The following is an 18,515-nucleotide window of genomic DNA, read 5'->3' as shown; positions in this document are numbered from 1 at the left end:
TGAGTGTATTGCCTGCATGTATGTAAGTGCACCCGTGTCCTGCAATGCCTGGGGAGGTCAGAAGAGGTTGTAGGATTTCCCCTGTAACTGGAGTTACAGAGGATTGTTAGCCATCACCATGTGGTGGCTAATACTAAAACCCAGGTCCTCTGCAAAAGCAACCAATGCTCTTAAGCACTGAACCAACTCTCCTGCCCTGTGACATGCTCTCTCCAGCCCCTCAAGTATTTTTCTTGAAACCTTTTTTACCACATCCCTACCATGTATATATTACATATTCACATGTATTTTTCATATTCCTTAGATACAGAATTATCTATTCCTCTATTTAAGAAGTCATTGAAATGTGGTAAAGTATCTGCCACAGAGGCAAGAGGACCTGAGTTCAGATCCCCAGCACCCAAGTAAAAAAGCCAAGTGTAGCTGGGCGTAGTGGTGCATGCCTTTAATCCCAGCACTTGGGAGGCAGAGGCAGGCAGATCTCTGTGAGTTCAAGGCCACCTTGGTCTACATAGTGAGTTCCAGGACAGCTGTAAAAAAAAAAAAAAAAAAAAAAAAAAAAAAAAAAGACCAAAAAAAACCAACCACCCAAACATTTATATTTGGTTGTTTTGGGGGGCCGTGTGTGTGTGTGTGTGTGTGTTGTTGAGGCAGAGTCTCCCTGTAGCCCCAGCTGGCCTGAAACTCTATGTAGCCCAGGCTGGCCTCGGACTTACCAGGATTGCCTGCCTCTGTTCTCCCAAGTGTTGGGATTAAAGGCCTGTGCCACCATGCCCAGTTTGAAGATTTTTTTTGTGTGTGTGTGTTTTTGTGTGTGTGAAGAGATGTTGGGAGGAGGAGGGGAGTGCCCATGGAAGCCAGAAGAGGGTGTTGGATCCCTTGGAGCTGGAGTTACAGGCAGTCTAAACTTGTGTCCTCTGGAAAAGGAGCCAGTGCTCTTAAGCCCTGAGACATCTTTCCAACCCCTTAATATTTTTTATTTTATTACACTTATTGTGTGTGTGTGTGTGTGTGTGAAGGTCAGAGGACAATTTGCAGAAGTCTGTTCTCTCCTTCGACCCTGTGGGTACCAGAGGATTGAACTCAGGTCATCAGATTTGGCAGCAAGCACCTTCAGCCACTGAGCCATCTCACCAGCCGCAGAGATTATTTTATGCTACCAGTTTATAGACTAGGAAACTGAGTTACAGAAAAAGTATGTGGTGTGGTAAAGAAATAAACTATAGAATCTGTTTTACACACAGAATGTCCTTTGGGGGCTGGTTAGATGGCTTAGCAGTTAGAACACTGGCTGTTCTTCCAAAGGATCCATATTCAGTTCCCAGAATCCACATAGTGGCTAACACCTGTCCTTACCTCCAGTTCCAGAAGATTTTCAGTCCCCTTCTGACCTCTGCAGGCACTGGGCACACATATAATGCACTGACATGCAGGGAAACCCCTCCACTTCATTGGGCCAACCACTAGACTCAAAATCATTGTTTTATTTTGTTAATTTTTTGAGATAGGGTCTCATTATGTATCCCTGACTGGTCTGGAACCCAGACCAGACTGGCCTCCATCTCAGGGAAATCTTCCTGCCTCTACCTCCTGAGTGCTGGGATTAAAGGAGTGTGCCACCTCACCCACCTTTGTTTGATTTCATTGAAACTGCATCCCATGTAGGCCAGACTGGCTTTAACCTCATTATTGTAGCTGAGGCTGACCCTAAACTCCTGGTCCTCTTGCCTCTGCCTCCACAGTTCTGGCATTACAGGCATGTGCCACACTGGCTTCAAAGCAAATCTAAGCAATCCAAGCTCAGTTCCCCAAAGCCAACTAGTCAAAAATGGCCTCTTGGCCAGACGTGGTGTTATAAGTCTGTAATCCCATCACTTGGGAGGTAGAGGCAGGAGGAACAGGACTTCAAGGAAAACGTCCATTATGTATTGAGTTCAAGACCAGCCTAGGCTACATGAAGCCTTGTCTCAAGAAAACTATGGAACCTGCAGAGGATGGCTTATTGATTGAGAGCATTGGCTGCTTTTACAGAGGACCTGGGTTCGGTTCCTAGCACCCATATGGTAGCTAACAACCATCTGTACCTCCAGTTCCAGGGGATCTCTCACTCTCTTCTGATCTCCTAGGGCATTGCACGACACAGGTGCACCTACCTACATGTAGGCATTACATCTATACACATTAAATAAAAATATTTAGGGGCTGGAGAGATGGCTCAGCGGTTAAGAACACTGGTTGTTCTTGCAGAAGACCCAGGTTCAAATCCCAGGACCCACATGGCAGCTAGCAACTGTCCATAACTCCAGTCCCAGGGGACAGCCTCTTCTGATCTCCACGGGCATTGGATGACATGGGTGCACTTACCTACACGCAGGCAATACACACATACACATAAAATAAAAATAATAAATAAATTTAAAAAAATATTTAAAGAATAAATAAAAAAATTTAAAATAGAAGCATGCCAGATGTGATGGCACATGCCTTTAATCACAGCACTTGGGAGGCAAAGTAAAGTAGATCTCTGCGAGTTCAAGGCCAGCCTGATCACATAGTGAGTTCCAGGGAGTGCCTGTCTCAAAAAAAAAAAGTTTAACTATGTTGGGGTCAGCGCAGGATGATGGCTCAGTGAGTGAAAAGCTGAGTTCAATCCCCCAAACCCACTTGGTAGGACAGAACCAACTCCTGGAAGTTATTCTCTGAACCTCCATGCATACCCTCCCTCCCATAAATAAATAAAAATGAGTAAAATTCCGGCCCCCTTTCCCACTCCTGCAACCTCTTCAATGCCACCCGTGGACTGTCCCAAGGCAACTCTGAGATCCAGGCCTCCCTTCACCTGTCCCTTCACCTGGACACTCTCCAAACCCTCACCCTCCACCCTTCTGCCTCTAAAGGCCTCGCCCCTTAGGTCCAGACACGCCTCTTCAGATGGTTGTGTTTCTGGCCACGCCCCTACTGGAGTCCCTGTTTCCTCGCTCCCAGCCCAACCCTTTAGTCTTTGGCCCCGCCCCCTGTCCGGCCCCGCCCTGCAGTACCTGCTCCATGGCCCCGCCCCTCACTTCAAGGCTCCGCCTCCCGCTCGCCGGCCCCTTCCCTGACCCCCGGCCTCGCCCCACGCTCCCAGGCCCCTCACTCCCTGGCCCCGCCCCCTGACCCAGCGCTGCAGTACTTTCTCCTCAGAGGCCGGGTCTCTCGCTCGCCCGCCACGCCCCTAGCTCCTAATTCGGTCCCCGGCCCCTGCGCTGCAGCGCTCCCAGGTCACGCCCTTCGCCCCCTGGCCCCGCCACCTGAGCCCCCATTGCACTGCATTCTCCTCCGAGGCCCCGCCCCTTTCCCTAGGCCCCGCCCCCGGCTCCGGAGCTGCAGCACCGTCTCCTCAGAGGCCCCGCCCCTCAGTCCATGGTCCCTCCCCTCGCTCTCTGGCCCCGCCCCCTGGCCTCGCGTTGCCTTGCCTTCTCCCCGGCCCCGCCCGCCCTCGCGGTGTGGAGCAGAGGGCGGTGGCGGCTGCAGGAGCAGCCGGGGAGGTGGAGGCGGCCAGGAGGATGGCGGCGGCGTCGTGGGCGCGGCGGAGATGAGCGCCCGTGGCCCCAGGCCCAGGGCGGCGCGGCCGGAGTGGGCGGGGGTCCCGATGCAGGCCCGAGGGGGGCCATGGGGCAGGTCCTGCCGGTTTTCGCCCACTGCAGTGAGTATGGGGAGACTCGGGCCTGGTGTGTGGCCCAGAAGCCCAAGTGCGGTCCTCTATGGGTCTCCGTCCTCTCCACGCTGGGCCCGCAGGATGAAGGAGGCGAAGGAGACAAAGGAATCCCTCCCCTCCCCCCGCGCTTTGGCGGCATCTGGGGGCAGCCTGACCCCGAGGACCCGGTGAAACGGGGCGAGGCTGGGGGTCCCTACGATGGAGAGCTGGGCGCCAGGCTAGGTCGCCCCGCCCAGCAGGAGACGCAGCAGGCGCTTGGGGAGCTGTCCCTGGGCCCTGGTGCTGGCCTGAGCAGTCTGAGAGAGAGGTTGACTTAAAGAGGTAGAGAATAAAAGGATCTGACTCCCCCTAGCACCCATTTTTGCATCTTACCCTCATGATCTACCCAGAGAGGCAGTCTTCACCTCACCCTAGATATCCAACCCCCTGTCCCTAGAAAACAGCCATCCCTGGGTCGGTGCCAAGACTTGTGGGTCTTTAGCGAGTTTTCCACTCATTAGTGGTGAACTCTGAGGGAGACCCCACTCCTTGATCAGGCCTCTGGATGCCCAGGTGAGAAAATTCGAAAGTGCAACGGGGGAGGGGTTGTCCAGTTTAAATTTCCGAAGGATCTTGAGGCTCTCCTGTATGCACAGCCAAGCCCCATGCTAGCTCTGAGGGGCTGGCCTCCCAGTTACAAACCCCTGGTCTGATTCGCCTCATCTCTGAGCCTAGACTTCTGACAGGCCGTGTTTATCATCGTGCAACCCACACAGGGTGGTTCTGACAGCTGGGGATGCCAACGCTAGCAGATCTAGCCACTTGCATGTCTTGGGTATCCAGAAGCCTAAGTTCTAAGAATGTGTGATTTGGACATTTTTAGAGTTTCATTCTCCCCTCCCAGCATTCCAAGATCTTGTCCTTAGCTAGGATGACAAGGGGGGGGTTCTCTGCAGGCCTGTCCCCAGCCTCTACTTCTTGTGTCCCCATCTCTCCTTCATTTCCCCTCCACACCCCTTACAATCACTTTCCTTCACTCATACCTTCAAACATATCTTCCTCACATATGCTAGGCACAGTGCCTAACCCAGGGACTTTGCACTGACCTTCCCCTTTGCCTGGAAGACTCTTCCCTAGGCATCTGTATGACTTCCTTGCTTCAGGACTGAACTCAGATGCCAATGGAGAAGCCTTAGTGACTACCCTATCTCAACTAGCACTCTCAGATTCCCTTCCCCTGCTTTATGGATGCATTGTCATGTATTTATTTATTCATTGCCCATCTCTTCCATGGGGTATGAACTTTTAAAGGCTAAGGGACTTTTGTCTAATTTATTCATAACTGTGACCCTCTGGGGCCCAGAACAGTGCCTGGCACATAAAATGTGCTCAGTAGATGTTTGTTGAAAGAACTGAAACATTCCAAGGCTCCTAATATAAAGACTCTAAGATTAAGGCTCTTAGATAAGAACTTCTCTTCTTTCTCTTTTAGACGGGGTCTTATGTAGCTCAGGCTGGCCTGGAACTCAGTATATAGCAATCGTAGGATAACCTTGACTTTCTGATTCTCCTACCTCCACTTCTTTGATGTGGAGGTACCACATCATGCACCACCACACACCCGTTTGTGCAGTGTTGGGGATTAAACCCCGGGGTTTTGTGCACAGTAGGCAAGGATTCAACCTCATGAGCACCTAGCTAAATACCCAGTTGTAGATAGGAACATCTAGAATTTCAAAGACTCCACCACTCCACCACTCCACTCTTCTTCTTCTTCCTCCTCCTCTTCTTCCTCCTCTTCCTGCTCCTCCTCCTTCTGTTATGGGGATTAATTGAACCTAAGGCTTTGTGCATCCTGGGCAAGTGCTCTACTCCTGAGCTATATTCCAGCACGCCCCCCCCTGCCTTTTTTAACATTCTGAAACAATCTCGCTAAGTTTTTGCCCAAGCAGACCTTGAACTTGTAATCCTCCTGCTTCACTCTCCTTACTACCTGGGATTATGAGCCTGTGCCACCAGGCCTGTCAACACTTGATATGCCCCTAAGGTTTTACTTTCTGTATACAGAATGTTAAGGGTCCTGTGATTCAAGTATTCTAAGATTCAATTAGTTCCAACCATCCAGGGCTCCAGTACTGGTACGCTTCTGTTATTGTTTTTTAAAGTTTTTCACATTTGATTTTGTGTGAATATGTATGTGTATGTGTGTAGGCCTGCACATGCCATGATGTCTGTGTGGAGGTCAGAGAGAGGTCAACTTTCAAAAGTACACTCTCTCCTTTCATGTGGGTCCCAGGAACTGAACTTAGGTCATGAGGCTTGGTGGCAAGTGTCTTTAACCACTGAACCATCTCTTCCATCCCATTTCTATGATTTTAGACTGTCTAAACTTTTTTTTTTTTTTGGTCTTTTTGAGGCAGGGTCTCCCTGTAGCCCCAGCTGTCCTGGAACTCACTATGTAGACCAGGCTGGCCTTGGACTCACAGAGATCCGCCTGCCTCTGCCTCCCCAGGGCTGGGATTAAAGGCGTGCGCCACCACGCCTGACTAAGAGACTTCAATTTGTTCCCCTTGCAGAAGAAGCTCCATCTACAGCCTCTTCTACCCCCGATTCCACAGAAGGTAAGGTGGAGAGATGGGGACTTGAAGGGGTTTTATGACTGGATAGCTCAGGGTTTTGCTTAAAGAGGCTGAAGGCTCTTCTCTGCACTGCAGGAGGGAATGACGACTCAGATTTTCGGGAGTTGCACACAGCCCGGGAATTCTCAGAGGACGATGAGGAGGAGACCACATCGCAGGACTGGGGTACCCCCAGGGAGCTGACCTTTTCCTACATTGCCTTTGATGGCATTGTGGGCTCTGGGGGTCGTAGGGACTCAGTTGCCCGGCGCCCTCGGCCCCAGGGTCGCTCTGTTTCAGAACCCCGAGACCCACCCCCACAGTCCGGCCTAGGGGACAGTTTAGAGAGCATCCCTAGCCTTAGCCAGTCCCCAGAGCCTGGACGGCACGGCGACCCAGATCCCATGCCTGCAACTGAGCATCCCCTGGAGGACCTGAGGCTGAGGCTGGACCAGCTGGGCTGGGCTGCCCAGAGTGCAGGATCTGGGGAGGATTCAGCCACCAGCAGCTCCACCCCACTGGAAACTGAGGAAACTGATGGATTGGAGGCGAGCCAGGCTAGAGAAGGTGAGACATTATAGGGGTACCAGGGATGGGTTGTGACAGGGGACATCTAAGAAGAAAGCTCATGGCCTTCTCTCTCTACTGTACCAGAACTGAACCTGCAACTCCAACTTGCTCAGTCTTTGTATCTGCAACATGAAGTCCTGACTCCTCAGCCTAGCCCCAGCTCAGGGGCCCCTCAGGCTCATACACCATCCCCACCACGATCTCAAGATTCGAACTCTGGTCCTGATGAGGCTTTGCTGGATGAGGAGGAAGAGCATTGGAGGCCACTGGCACAGGAGCCAATCACAGGACAGTGCCTGGGTAGCACAGACCAATCAGAATTCACACTGCAGCTATGCCCTCTAGGTAAGGACTTGGGACCAGGGCCTCCATTGGGCCCTGTAGTTGACAGTAAACAGGCAGGCAAAAGGTGGGAAGATTTAAATTTAAAGGCATCAGCCTGGCACAGGAACCAAGGACAGTAGAGAAGGGGGTCCTTTTAAAATGATGCCCTTTGGCCCTGGGCCTGGTGGTACATGCCTTTAATCCCAGTACTCCAGAGGCAGGCAGATCTCTCCAAGATTGAGTCCAGACTGGTCTCCATAGCAAGTTCCAGGTCAGCTGGGGCTACAGGGAGACCCTATTGATCCCAATATTCAGAAAGCAGAGGCAGGAGGATCTCTGTGAGCTCCAAGCTAGCCTAGTCTACATTGAGAGTCTCAGACCATTTGGTGCCAAATAGAGAGACCCTGTTTCAAAAACAAAATCCTTTGCTGGGTGTGGTGGTGCACGCCTTTAATCCCAGCACTCGGGAGGCAGAAATAGGTGGATCTCTGTGAGTTCAAGGCCAGTCTGTTCTACATAGTGAGTTCCAGGACAGCTGGGGCTATAGGGAGACCCTGGTCTCAAAAAAGACCAAAAAAAACAAAAAACAAAATCCTTTGAGACTCCTGTGGAATCTGGTGTTCCCCTCCTGCAACATACACACACACACACACACACACACACACACACACACACACACACAGGACTAAGCCCAAAACCTTGAACAAGCTATGCAAATGCTCTACCATTGCAACACCCCCCTCTCAATTCTCTTTTCACTTTTTGAGAGAGGGTCAAAGTAAGTGGCCCAGGTTAGCCTTGAAGTCTCCATCTACCTACCTCAGCCTCCAAAGTAGCTGGGATTACAAACCTTCAAGCCACCAGGCCCTGCTCCCTATGGGTCTTTGTATATAATTCCCCACCCACAGAAAAAATTAGCATTCCTTGGGGCTGATGGCAGAAAAGTTAATACTCCCTCATTGGAATGCTCTCTCTATAAACAGATTGGAAAGAAACTTCTTTCCTCAATGTGCTGATGGGACTCTCCCTTTCTTTCTTTCTTTCTTTCTTTCTTTCTTTCTTTCTTTCTTAAAAAAACTTTTTTGATTTATGTATTTTTCTTTTATGTATTTGAATGTTTTGCCTGCATGCATGTAAGTGCACCCATGTTGTACAATGCCCACAGAGGCCAGAAGAGGGTGTTGGAGTCATGGAAGGTTGTTAGCTGCCATGTGGATGCTGGGAACCAAACCTGGGTTATCTGCAAGAGCAGCCAGTGCTCTTAACCTCTGAGACATCACTCCAGCCCTCACCCTTTTTTTTTTCAGGACAAGGTCTCACTAGGTAGGCCTGGCTGGAATTTGATAGGTAAACCACGCTGACCTTGATCTCACAGATCCACCTGCTGGCATGTGCTGGGCTTTTTTTAAAAATTATTTTTATTTTATTTTATGTGTATGAGTGTGTTGCTTGCAGTTATGTAAGTGCATCCATGTCATGCAATGCCCATGAAGGTCAGAAGAGTGTGTCAGATCTGGAGTTATGGACAGTTGTCAGCTGCCACGTGGGTGCTGGGAATCAAACCTGGGTCTTCTGCATTAACAGCCTGTGCCATCGCTCCTGCCCCCCCCCTTTTTTTTTGGTCTTTTTGAGACAGAGTCTTCCTGTTGCCCCAGCTGTCCTGGAACTCACTATGTAGACCAGGCTGGCCTTGAACTCACAGAGATCCGCCTGCCTCTGCCTCCCAAGTGCTGGGATTAAAGGCATGCGCCACCACGCCCAGCTCCCACCCCCTTTTTAAAAATGTTTAATGTGTGTGTGTGTGTGTGTGTGCACAAACCACATCCTACTTGTGGAGGTCAGAGGACACCTTTCTGGAGTCAGTTCTCACCTTTCACTGTGTTGAGGCAGGGGCTGTCTAGTTTCTTCTGCTGCACGTGTACAGTAGGCTAGCTAGCCCAAGAACTTCCAGAAGATCCTCCAGTGTCTGCCACCCATCTCACCAGAGAAGAGCTGGGATTAGAGATACCCACCACCAAATCCCACTTTTTTTTTTTTTTTTTTGGTCTTTTTGAGACAGGGTCTCCTTGTAGCCCCAACTGGCCTGTAACTCACTATGTAGATCATGCTGGCCTTGAACTCACAGAGTTCCGCCTGCCTCTGCCTCCTGAGTGCTGGGATTAAAGGCCTGCACCACCATGCCCAGCTCCAAATCCCACTTTTTATGTGAGTTCCAAGGATAGAACTCAGAACATCAGGTTCCTGCTGCCCATGCTCTTCCCGATGAGCCATCTTCCTGGCTGCCCATGGGGCTTTAAAAATCTTTACTCTTGGGGCTGGAGCGATGGCTCAGTGGTTAAGAGCACTGGCTGCTCTTGCAGAGGACCTGGGTTTGCATCCCAGCACCCACATGCAGCTAACAACCTTCTGTAACTCCAGTTCCAGGGAACCTGAGGCCCTCCCCTCACCTCTACAGGCATTGTACACATGTGGTACACTTAAATACATGCAGGTAAAACACCCATATTCATAAAATTTAAAAAAATGAATGAATGAATAAAATACTTTACTTTTGTCAAGAGTGGTGGTGCATGCTTTTAATCCCAGCACTTGGGACACAGAGGCAGGTGGATCTCTGTGAGTTCAAGGCCAGCCTGGTCCACATGGTGAATTCCAGGAAAGCCAAGGCTATATAGTGAGACTCTTTTAAAAATTTTATTTACTATTTTTATTTTATATGTTTGTGTGTATTGCCTGCATGTAAGAAAGTGCACCTATGTCGTGCAATGCCCACAGAAGACAGAAGAGGTTGTCGGATCCCCTGGAACTGGAACTGGAGTTACGGACAGTTGTTAGCTGCTATGTGGGTGCTAGGATTCGAACCAGGGTCTTCTGCAAGAACCATCTTAACTGCTGAGCTATCTCTCTAGCCCCAAGAGACTCTGTCTTTAAAAACAAATAAAAAGAAACACTTTACTCTTGCCAAGTGTGGTGGCGCTCACCTGTAATCCAGCATTTGGGAGGCAGAGGCTGTCAGATCAGGGGTTCAAGTTCAGCAGGGGCTACCTAGCAAGTTCCTTTTAGCATATCTTGGTGACCTACATCTTTAATCCTAGCTCTTGGGGAGGCTGAGGTTGGAGGAGGGGCAGGTGTCAAGGCCAGTAGAGTTACATGAGACCATATGCCAACAAAACAAACAAAACAAAAACCCCAAAGACAAAAATTTGTCTATTTTCCCCTGATTGTATGCATCGGTCATTTGCAAACAGAGCTAACCTTAGTTCAAAAAGCACTCTGTCTCTAGGAACCGCCAAGAGTAGGTTAAAGACATCTCCTTGGCTGTTTACAAAGTTCCAGGTTTGGAAGAGTCCCCACCTCTCTGGACAGGGATTGGTTGGGTACAAAGTGGCCCCTCCCTTCTGCTCTCTCCCTCTGGTCCCACTAAAGTGAGCAAAATCCTTGGAAACCACCGTTCGCAGCCTCTCTCTCCCAGCCAAGATGGGGAGCAAAGGTGGGAATGTGGGGCGTCCTGGGACTGGATTGGGGTGGTCAGCAGAGAGGGGTTTCAGATTTATCCACTTCTCCTTGCAATCCGGGGCATGGTTTCCTCGGGGTCCTTGGCTGCCCAGAGATACATGATGGGACTAGGGGGAGTTCTCAGGGGGTGTCTGGGAAGGGATGTTTAGGGACATGGGGGTCCCCACTCCTCCAAGCCATTGCTTTGGAGCCCAGGAGCAGGGAGGTCCCCTCCCCCAGCCTCATGCCCTAGCTTAGGCGCTGTCACTCAGGGCCTGGATGTGCCAGCACAGCTGCGGGGAGGCCCCCTCCCCCCAGCGTGCCTAAACTTAGACCCCGCCTCAGGCGACCTGGTCCCTCCCCCCAACACTGGCATTTGGCTAGGGAGTCAGCGTGGGAGGGACCCACATTAGGGAAAGAAAGGGACTCGCCTCTTTTTACAGATGAATTGGAAGATATGTACCTGGGGCACACCGAAGTGCGAAGTGTGAGGGTCAGACTCTGAGAGGGAGCAGCAGAGGGACTGGTCTTTTGGATAGGTCATTTTGACCGAAGTAAGGGAGGGAACATGTGAGGGTCTGGAAAGGAAATGGAAGGATGCTGAGGTTGTGGTTTGGGGCTCTAGTGGGTGCGGTTTCTTGGGAGGGCTGAGGAGGTTTAGATGGGTAAGGGGAAGCGTCAGAGGCAGGAGGTCACTCGTCAGGGGCTCAGTCTGGGCTTAGGAAGTGAACTGACTGTCTGTGGACCGGATCATTTGTCTGTGTTTAGGGTTCAGAAAGGCATGTAGTGTTAACCACACATTTAAGACTTTGAAAAATGTGTTGGTAACCAGGTGTGGTGACATAGCCCTGTAATCCCAGCACTCAGGAGGCAGAGGCAGGTGGATCTCTGTGAGTTCAAGGCCAGTCCCGGCTGCATAGTGAGTTCCAGGTCAGCCAGGGTTACATAGTGAGACCCTGTCTCCAAACAAAAACAAAAATAAAAACAAAATAACCCCACAATGGGTCCACTGAAGTGATTCTCTCAGGGGAATCTGTTTCAGAAATAAAAGCTCAAGGAGGTGACAGTATCTGCAGGAAAAGAAGCTACTTGCTACACTGTTGGCCATGGAGGGGCAGAAAACAAGTGAACACCTAGCACTGAGTACAAGGTTGAATAAGATGAAGGATGTCACAGCCACAGCACAAATGACCATGTAACCCTGCAGGGATGGCTCAGTGGTTAAGGCTGCTCTTGCAGAGGACCTGGGTTCCCAGCACCCACATGGCGGCTAACAACCATCCAAAACTCCAGTTCTGGTTTGCTCCTCAGTACTTCAGCACTCAGGAGGAGGAAGCAGGAGATGGCCTTAAGTTTGAGACCAGTCTGGGCTACAGAGTGAGACTCATTCTGAAAAAGAAAGAATAAATTAAGAAGTTGAGCATGGGGGCTGAGGAGATGGCTCAGCAGTTAAAAGCACTGACTGCTCTACCTGGGTTCAGTTCCCAGCACCCACATGGTGGCTAACAACAGTCAGTAACTTCAGTTCCAGAGATTTGATACCCTCTTCTGGCCTCCATAGGCATTGCACACAGGGTGCATTTATGTACAGGCAAAATACTCATATACATGGAAGGAAAGAAAGAGGGAGGGAGAGAGGGAGGGAAGGAGGGAGGGAGGGAGGGAGGGAGAAAGAAAGACAGAAAGACATACAGACACTGGGCACAGCAGAGCATACTTGTAATCCCAGCACCCAGTAGACTGAGACAGGATAATCATGAGTTAGAGGCCAGCCTGGCTATATAGGGAGTTCAATAAGGAGTTCAAAGTCAGCCTTAGCTACACAGTGAGACAAAAAAGAGGTTGCCAGGCAGATTCACATGCAGCCCAATGTCTCCCTCTCCACAGTGGCAGACCTGCTGTACTGGAAGGATACCAGGACGTCAGGAGCGGTCTTCACGGGCCTCATGGTCTCCCTCCTCTGCCTCCTGCACTTTAGCATCGTGTCTGTGGCTGCATATGTGGCCCTGCTGGGGCTCTGCGCCACCATCTCTCTCAGGGTTTACCGCAAAGTGCTGCAGGCTGTGCACCGGGGCGATGGCACCAACCCCTTCCAGTGAGGACCCTGGACCCCTGTCCCAGACCCGCTGATTATTCATCTGACCACTCTCTAATCATGACTCCCTTAACCCTGATTTTAGATTGCTTCATCCCTGTCCCTTTTCCTAACCCTAAACTTGGGTGAATCTTCAGCCCTAACTCTGATTTACCCAAGTCCCATTCTTGCCCTTCTAAAAAAGCCACTTCCAGTACCCCGCCAAGTCTCAACCCCAACCACTTCCTAGATCACCCCACCCTCCATTAATCCCACTAGGGCCTACCTGGATGTGGACCTGACACTGACTCAGGAGCAGACAGAGCGTTTGTCCCAGCAGATTGCTTCTCACGTGGTCTCCACAGCCACACAGCTGCGACATTTCTTCCTGGTGGAAGACTTGGTGGATTCTCTCAAGGTGCCCCCCCAACTCCCGACCAGCTCCTGGGTTCCCAAACCTCTCCCTTTGGGGTATGGGACAAGTTCATAGCCTGCAGACCCTTCTGACCTTGACCCTCATCCCCTTCATCCCCCCAGCTGGCTCTTTTCTTCTACATCTTGACTTTTGTGGGTGCCGTCTTCAATGGCTTGACTCTTCTCATCCTGGGTGAGTTGGGAAGGCTGTGGGGGGCAGGGTGGGGAAGTGGATTGTTGGGTCTGTTGGGGGACAGGTTCCCCATGTTGCTGTCTGTCTTCTGGGACAGCCTGACATCCATCTCTGTATCCCCAGGAGTGATTGCTTTGTTCACTGTCCCTCTTCTGTACAGACAACACCAGGTGGGTACAGCAAGCGTGGAGGCCAAAAACGGATGGTGTGACAGCGTCTCTTCTATAGTCAGGGTTTCCCCAGACAGATCATGTCAGGCACACTCAGGTGTTCTGGCTGCTGCCTTACCTCATCAGAACTAAACTTAGAAACCCAGAGTGGTGGCTCATGCTTGTAATTCCAGCACCCAGGAAGGTGGGGCAGGAGAATAGCTATGAGTTTGAGACCAGTTGCCTAGAATCCACCCATGAGAGTCTGGGGGCCGTGGCTCTGCGGTAAAGTATCTTTTGTGCACAAGGGCCTCTAGCACCACCAAACGATAAAGTAGAATAAAATTCATATGAAACTAATATTAATACATCACTCCCCACTTAGAGAATGATCCAAGCTACTGACCCTACAACTCAAACCTCTGAGTTCCAAGGGGATTTGTGGGTGGGTTCTCTCACCCATGTAATAACATAGTGGCTGAGGCAGGAGGATCTCTGTAAATTCAAGTACAGCTTGGGCTATATAGCAAAGACCTGTCTCAAAAAACGGGGTGGTGTGGCTAAGAATATAGCTCAGTTGGTAGAGTGCTTACCTATCATGCATGAAGCCCTGGTTCCATCCCCAGCACTGCATAAAATCCAGTCTGGTGGTACATGTCTGTAATTCCAGCATGTGGGAGGTGAAGGCAGCAGCAGAAGTTCAAGGCCACTCTCAGCTACATAGCAAGTGTGAGAGAGGCCAGCCTGGGCTACATGAGACTCTGTCTCAACAATGCCAAAAGGCAGGAGGGGGTGTGTATTAACTTTCATAGTTAAAACTGGAGGGTGGGCCACACTCCAGCTTCTGATTTGGAGATGAACTAACAGAACCAGTTGCAATTTCTTTCGTTGCCTCTTTGGTCTCGACAGGCCCAGATTGACCAGTATGTGGGGTTGGTGACTAATCAGTTGAGCCACATCAAAGCTAAGTAAGTGCCTGGGAAGATGATGGGAGTGGGAACAGGAGCTCGCACCATTTTTGTTTTGTGTTCTACACTCCCCATCCCCAAGTCCCCCGGGGCACAAAGTCCCCTTCTCAAAGTAGGCCAACAGGTGGAGGTCAGGGGCTGGCTTTGGATGTTAAGCTTCCTCTATCTCTATCTCTTGCCACACCTGATGATCGTAAACTTTGCTCCTTCAGGATCCGAGCTAAGATTCCAGGGACCGGAGCCCTAGCCTCAGCAGCATCTGCAGTCTCCGGATCCAAAGCCAAAGCTGAATGAGAGGGGGTGTCTCAGCCTGAGGGACGCCTGCCCCCACTCCAGCAGCCCTCTGTTCCCCTTCAGTTCCGATCCATCCACATCCTCTCCCACTCTTGGCCGAGACATTTCCCTGAGTATAAGGATCATTCCCACAAGGGAATTTGCAAACAACAACAACAAACGCCCCCGAGGCTCCTGGACTACATTTCCCAAGAGGCTCTGCTCGAAGAGTCCAGGAAAGACTAGGCTCTTTGACCGCGAAGCCTGCTGGGATTTGTAGTTAAGCAGACAGGGCAACGCCCTGCACTTCTGCGACTCGGCCGCTGGAGGCGCTGTGAGGGGTTGGCGTCTCAGATGCCCCCAGCCCCAATGCTGGGGTTTTGCATGGGGCCCAGGCGAGCCCTGAGCTTGGATTTACACTGTAATAAAGACTCCGGTGGAAAATCCAAGGCCTTCTGTGTTTTGAGGCCCCTCCAACTTCACCTTCCTACACCGAAAAGCATTTTTTAGAAATGTGGCGGGAAGGCAGGTGTACGCCTTTAGTCCTAAAACTTAAGAGGCAGAGGGAGGCAGATCTTAGGGAGGCCAGCCTGGTCTACACCTCTTTATTCCCAGCACCGGGGAGGCAGAAGCAGTCAGATCTCTGAGTATGAGGCCAGCCTGGTCCATAAATCGAATTCCAGGCCAGCTAGAGTTACACAGTGAAACCCTATCTCAAAACAAACAAGAAAAAAGCAAATCTTTGGGGGCTGGAGAGATGGCTCAGCAATTAAAAACACGCTGCTCTTGCAGAGGACCCGAGTTTCAGAGTTTCAGTCCCAGCACCCACATCAAGTGGCTTACAACCGTCTGTAAGTCCAGCTCCAGGGGATCTGATGCCTGCCTTGGGCACCTGCTCATGTGCACAGCCTCCCATGTGCGCGCGCACACACACACACACACACACACACACACACAATTAAAAAATCATAAAAACATTTCCTTTTAAAGCAAAACTTTCCAAAGATGCTTTTATTCACACCGCTTATAAAACAGAGTGTTTATGTCAAAGGATCAGTCAGCAGGGGTGGAGACTTGGGTCCAGGAATGCTGAAGCCTCGAAACCCATCTTAGCACCCAGATTCAGCACAGTTTCAGAATTGAAATAGTCGTCATCGAGTGCCTCCCAGTGGCCGATTCCATTAAGTCGACTTATACTTGATGGGTTGTTCCAGATTCTAACAGTGAAATCAGTTGGATCAGACATGTTGCACATATGGGGAAACAGACTCAGAGACACTTGGAAGACACTAGAATTTCAGCTAGTGTAGTGACTCATGCCTGTAATCCCAGAACTGGGGAAACTGAGGCAGGAGGATTTCCTGGAAGCCCAGGCTGACCTGGGCTACATAGTGAGTTCCCGGCCAGCTTGGAATACAGAGTGAGACCCTATCATAAGCAGATAAATAAACAAAAGAAAAAAATGTGTGCGTGCATATAATCACAGGTCTTGGGAGGTAGAGACAGGAGGATCAAGAATTCCTTTTGGCTATATAGAGAATTTGAGGCCAGCTTGGGCTACATGTAAGACCCCGTCTCAAGCAAGCAAAGAAACCCCAATGTTTTTAAGAGATGACAGATTTTGTATGGATAGTAATTATGATGGTATAGATTTGATTCCCCTAGAAAGTTGGGCGGCAGGAACTGGACGAAGATAAAATCCATGTCTCTCCCTCAGTTTTCCCGGCCATAACAAACAGGTGTAGAAACGGATGATCTCTATCGTCTAAACACAACGGGAACAGGTTGGGTGTCAACCCCAGCGCCTGGGACAGTGCTAGGGACTCAGTAGAGGCTCAGTAAAACATTGAGTCCACACATCGTTGCAGTTCCACAAAAGAACAGCAGGTGACGCGCCAGCCCCGTGTCCGGCTGCGCAGAGCTCTGCGGCTGCGTGCCCCCAGACCCTATTAGAAGCTCTCTTCTCCTTCGCAGAAAAACTCGAATTCTCTCTCCAAGGGGCTTCCGAGTGTCGAATGATGAATGTCGTTCCTTCAGAAAACTGACTTTTCACGTTACAAAAAGTTCTCCTAGTATTGTAACAGCTGGCGCGTTTCCTTGCCGCTTCCTGGTGCTGCTTCCCAGAATGCACGGCATTATGCAAATGAGATGGTTATACAAAGGGAAGTTATTATTCTCACCGCAAGAAAGACTTTGAAAACATTTTTCAGATAAAAAGATAGGAAAAATTATACGGATTTGAACTAATTTTCTCAGGCATTTCACAGAAAATAACCATAAGTAATAAGGAGTTCCATTTTTGAGCTTTATATATGTGTGCAGAGAAGTTGTTCTCTGCCCGGATGATCCTCAGTGGTCTGGGGTGCAGGCTTCAAACCTGTAGCTGTTTAGCGACAGAGTGGTTCAATTCCACCTTTCGGGCGGGAGTATCTCTCCCATTTTCTTCCTCCAAACTATACTCTTTAAGAGTGCTGCTAGCAGAGAAAAAATGTTTATTCTGTTCCTGGTTACTTTGTTTTTCTCCCCCTTAGGAAAATCAGATGACTCAAAAAATGAATTCGTCTCCACAGTTCTAAAGTAGTCCAGATTGGAATTATCTTCCACGTCGTTCTTTCAAATGATTTAAAATCAATCACTTGCTCACTTCGGAGTTTAATCACGCATGCACATATTAATCAGATGTTTGCTCACTCTTAACGAGCACTTGCGACTCAGTTGCTCTGGCTTAGCCCTGTATGTGGCAGAGCTTGGGGTTAGGGTTATGATGCCCACCTGAGCTCTGGTCTCATGAGGCACCAGACAAGCATCAAGCAATCATCTGATAACACATTTCATTAATTCGAAGAAAAAAAATTGGAACCTATAACGACATCGCGCAAGGAGACCAGGGACGCCCTTGATAGATGACAGGGATGAGCTGACAGAAGAAGGAAACTGAGGCTCTGGCAGAGCAGCAGGCCTGTGCTGTCACCATGAATTGTCCTTCCCAAGCTAGCTAATCACAAAGTAGTGTGTTCAAGTTTGCCTGCCCAAGTCTCTTAGCTTTTTCCTGTGCCTCTTTCCAGGCCCTTCTTCAAACCCTCAGCTTCCTCCCCAGTCTCCGTCTTTCTCTTCCAGCCACTCAGCATGGGGGCTAGGAGAGTCCACCTAAAATACCAACCTTTCCCTGCCCCTCTCCTGTTCAAAACCTGCTATGACTCCCTAGTGCCTTCAAGAGACTTTTTGAACTCCACAGGCTAAGAATGTTTTTGTCTCCTCCAGGCTAACCTCTTTCTGCATACCTTACGCTCCAGTCACCAAGAAGCTTTTAGCTTCCTCCTCCCACAACAGATCTCTGCACTTCAACCTGATAGGTAGTTGATGTTGACAGTAACCTTGAACTTCTGATCTTCCCACCGCCACCTCTCCAGAGCTGGAGTTACAAGTGTGCACCACCACATCCAACTTTTTCACATCCTTAATGCCTTAACTCTTGCTCAAGCTATTGGAGATGCAAAGTCCAGAATAAACTCTTTCATTCCCAGACCCTTTGGCGCTTCAGTACCTCACAGATCACATTTTTCCAGTAAGAGGCAGAGCCTGGGAACATGGGAAGTCCTTTTAGGTGTCTGCTTTCTTTCCATCATGCTGTAAACTGATTCATTAGGTGTTCCACTGTTGTGCGTGTGTGTGCGCGCGCACGCGCGTGTGTATGCACATGTGAAATCTCAAGCAGTCTAAACTCACCCTGTCTTGCCGAAAGAAAATAAGACACTTTGTCC

The 18,515-nt window shown here is 50.0% G+C and overlaps 2 protein-coding genes across 2 annotated transcripts in view; one reads left to right on the top strand and one right to left on the bottom strand.

The window, feature by feature from the left end:
* The window catches only part of Ppm1n (protein phosphatase, Mg2+/Mn2+ dependent 1N (putative)), a 7,296-nt gene extending 3,643 nt beyond the window's left edge, over positions 1-3,653 (bottom strand). Inside the window, 1 exon segment of the mRNA XM_008852095.1 lies at positions 3,446-3,653. Coding sequence (XP_008850317.1) covers positions 3,446-3,653 — 208 coding nt within the window.
* Positions 3,492-15,192, top strand: Rtn2 (reticulon 2). Its single transcript, XM_008852038.3, has 10 exons — positions 3,492-3,685; positions 6,253-6,297; positions 6,391-6,861; positions 6,949-7,209; positions 12,571-12,778; positions 13,037-13,175; positions 13,295-13,364; positions 13,488-13,534; positions 14,423-14,481; positions 14,694-15,192. The coding sequence occupies exons 1-10, from the start codon at positions 3,652-3,654 to the stop codon at positions 14,773-14,775; spliced, it is 1,416 nt and encodes a 471-aa protein (XP_008850260.1). The 5' UTR covers positions 3,492-3,651; the 3' UTR covers positions 14,776-15,192.
* The last annotated feature ends 3,323 nt before the right edge of the window (positions 15,193-18,515 follow it).

The sequence above is a fragment of the Nannospalax galili genome, unplaced genomic scaffold (genome assembly GCF_000622305.1).
Source record: "Nannospalax galili isolate Female #2095 unplaced genomic scaffold, S.galili_v1.0 scaffold385, whole genome shotgun sequence".
Taxonomy (NCBI): Eukaryota; Metazoa; Chordata; class Mammalia; order Rodentia; family Spalacidae; genus Nannospalax; species Nannospalax galili.
The sequence above is the reverse complement of the archived record's forward strand: the minus strand, read 5'-3'. Positions and strand labels throughout refer to the sequence as shown.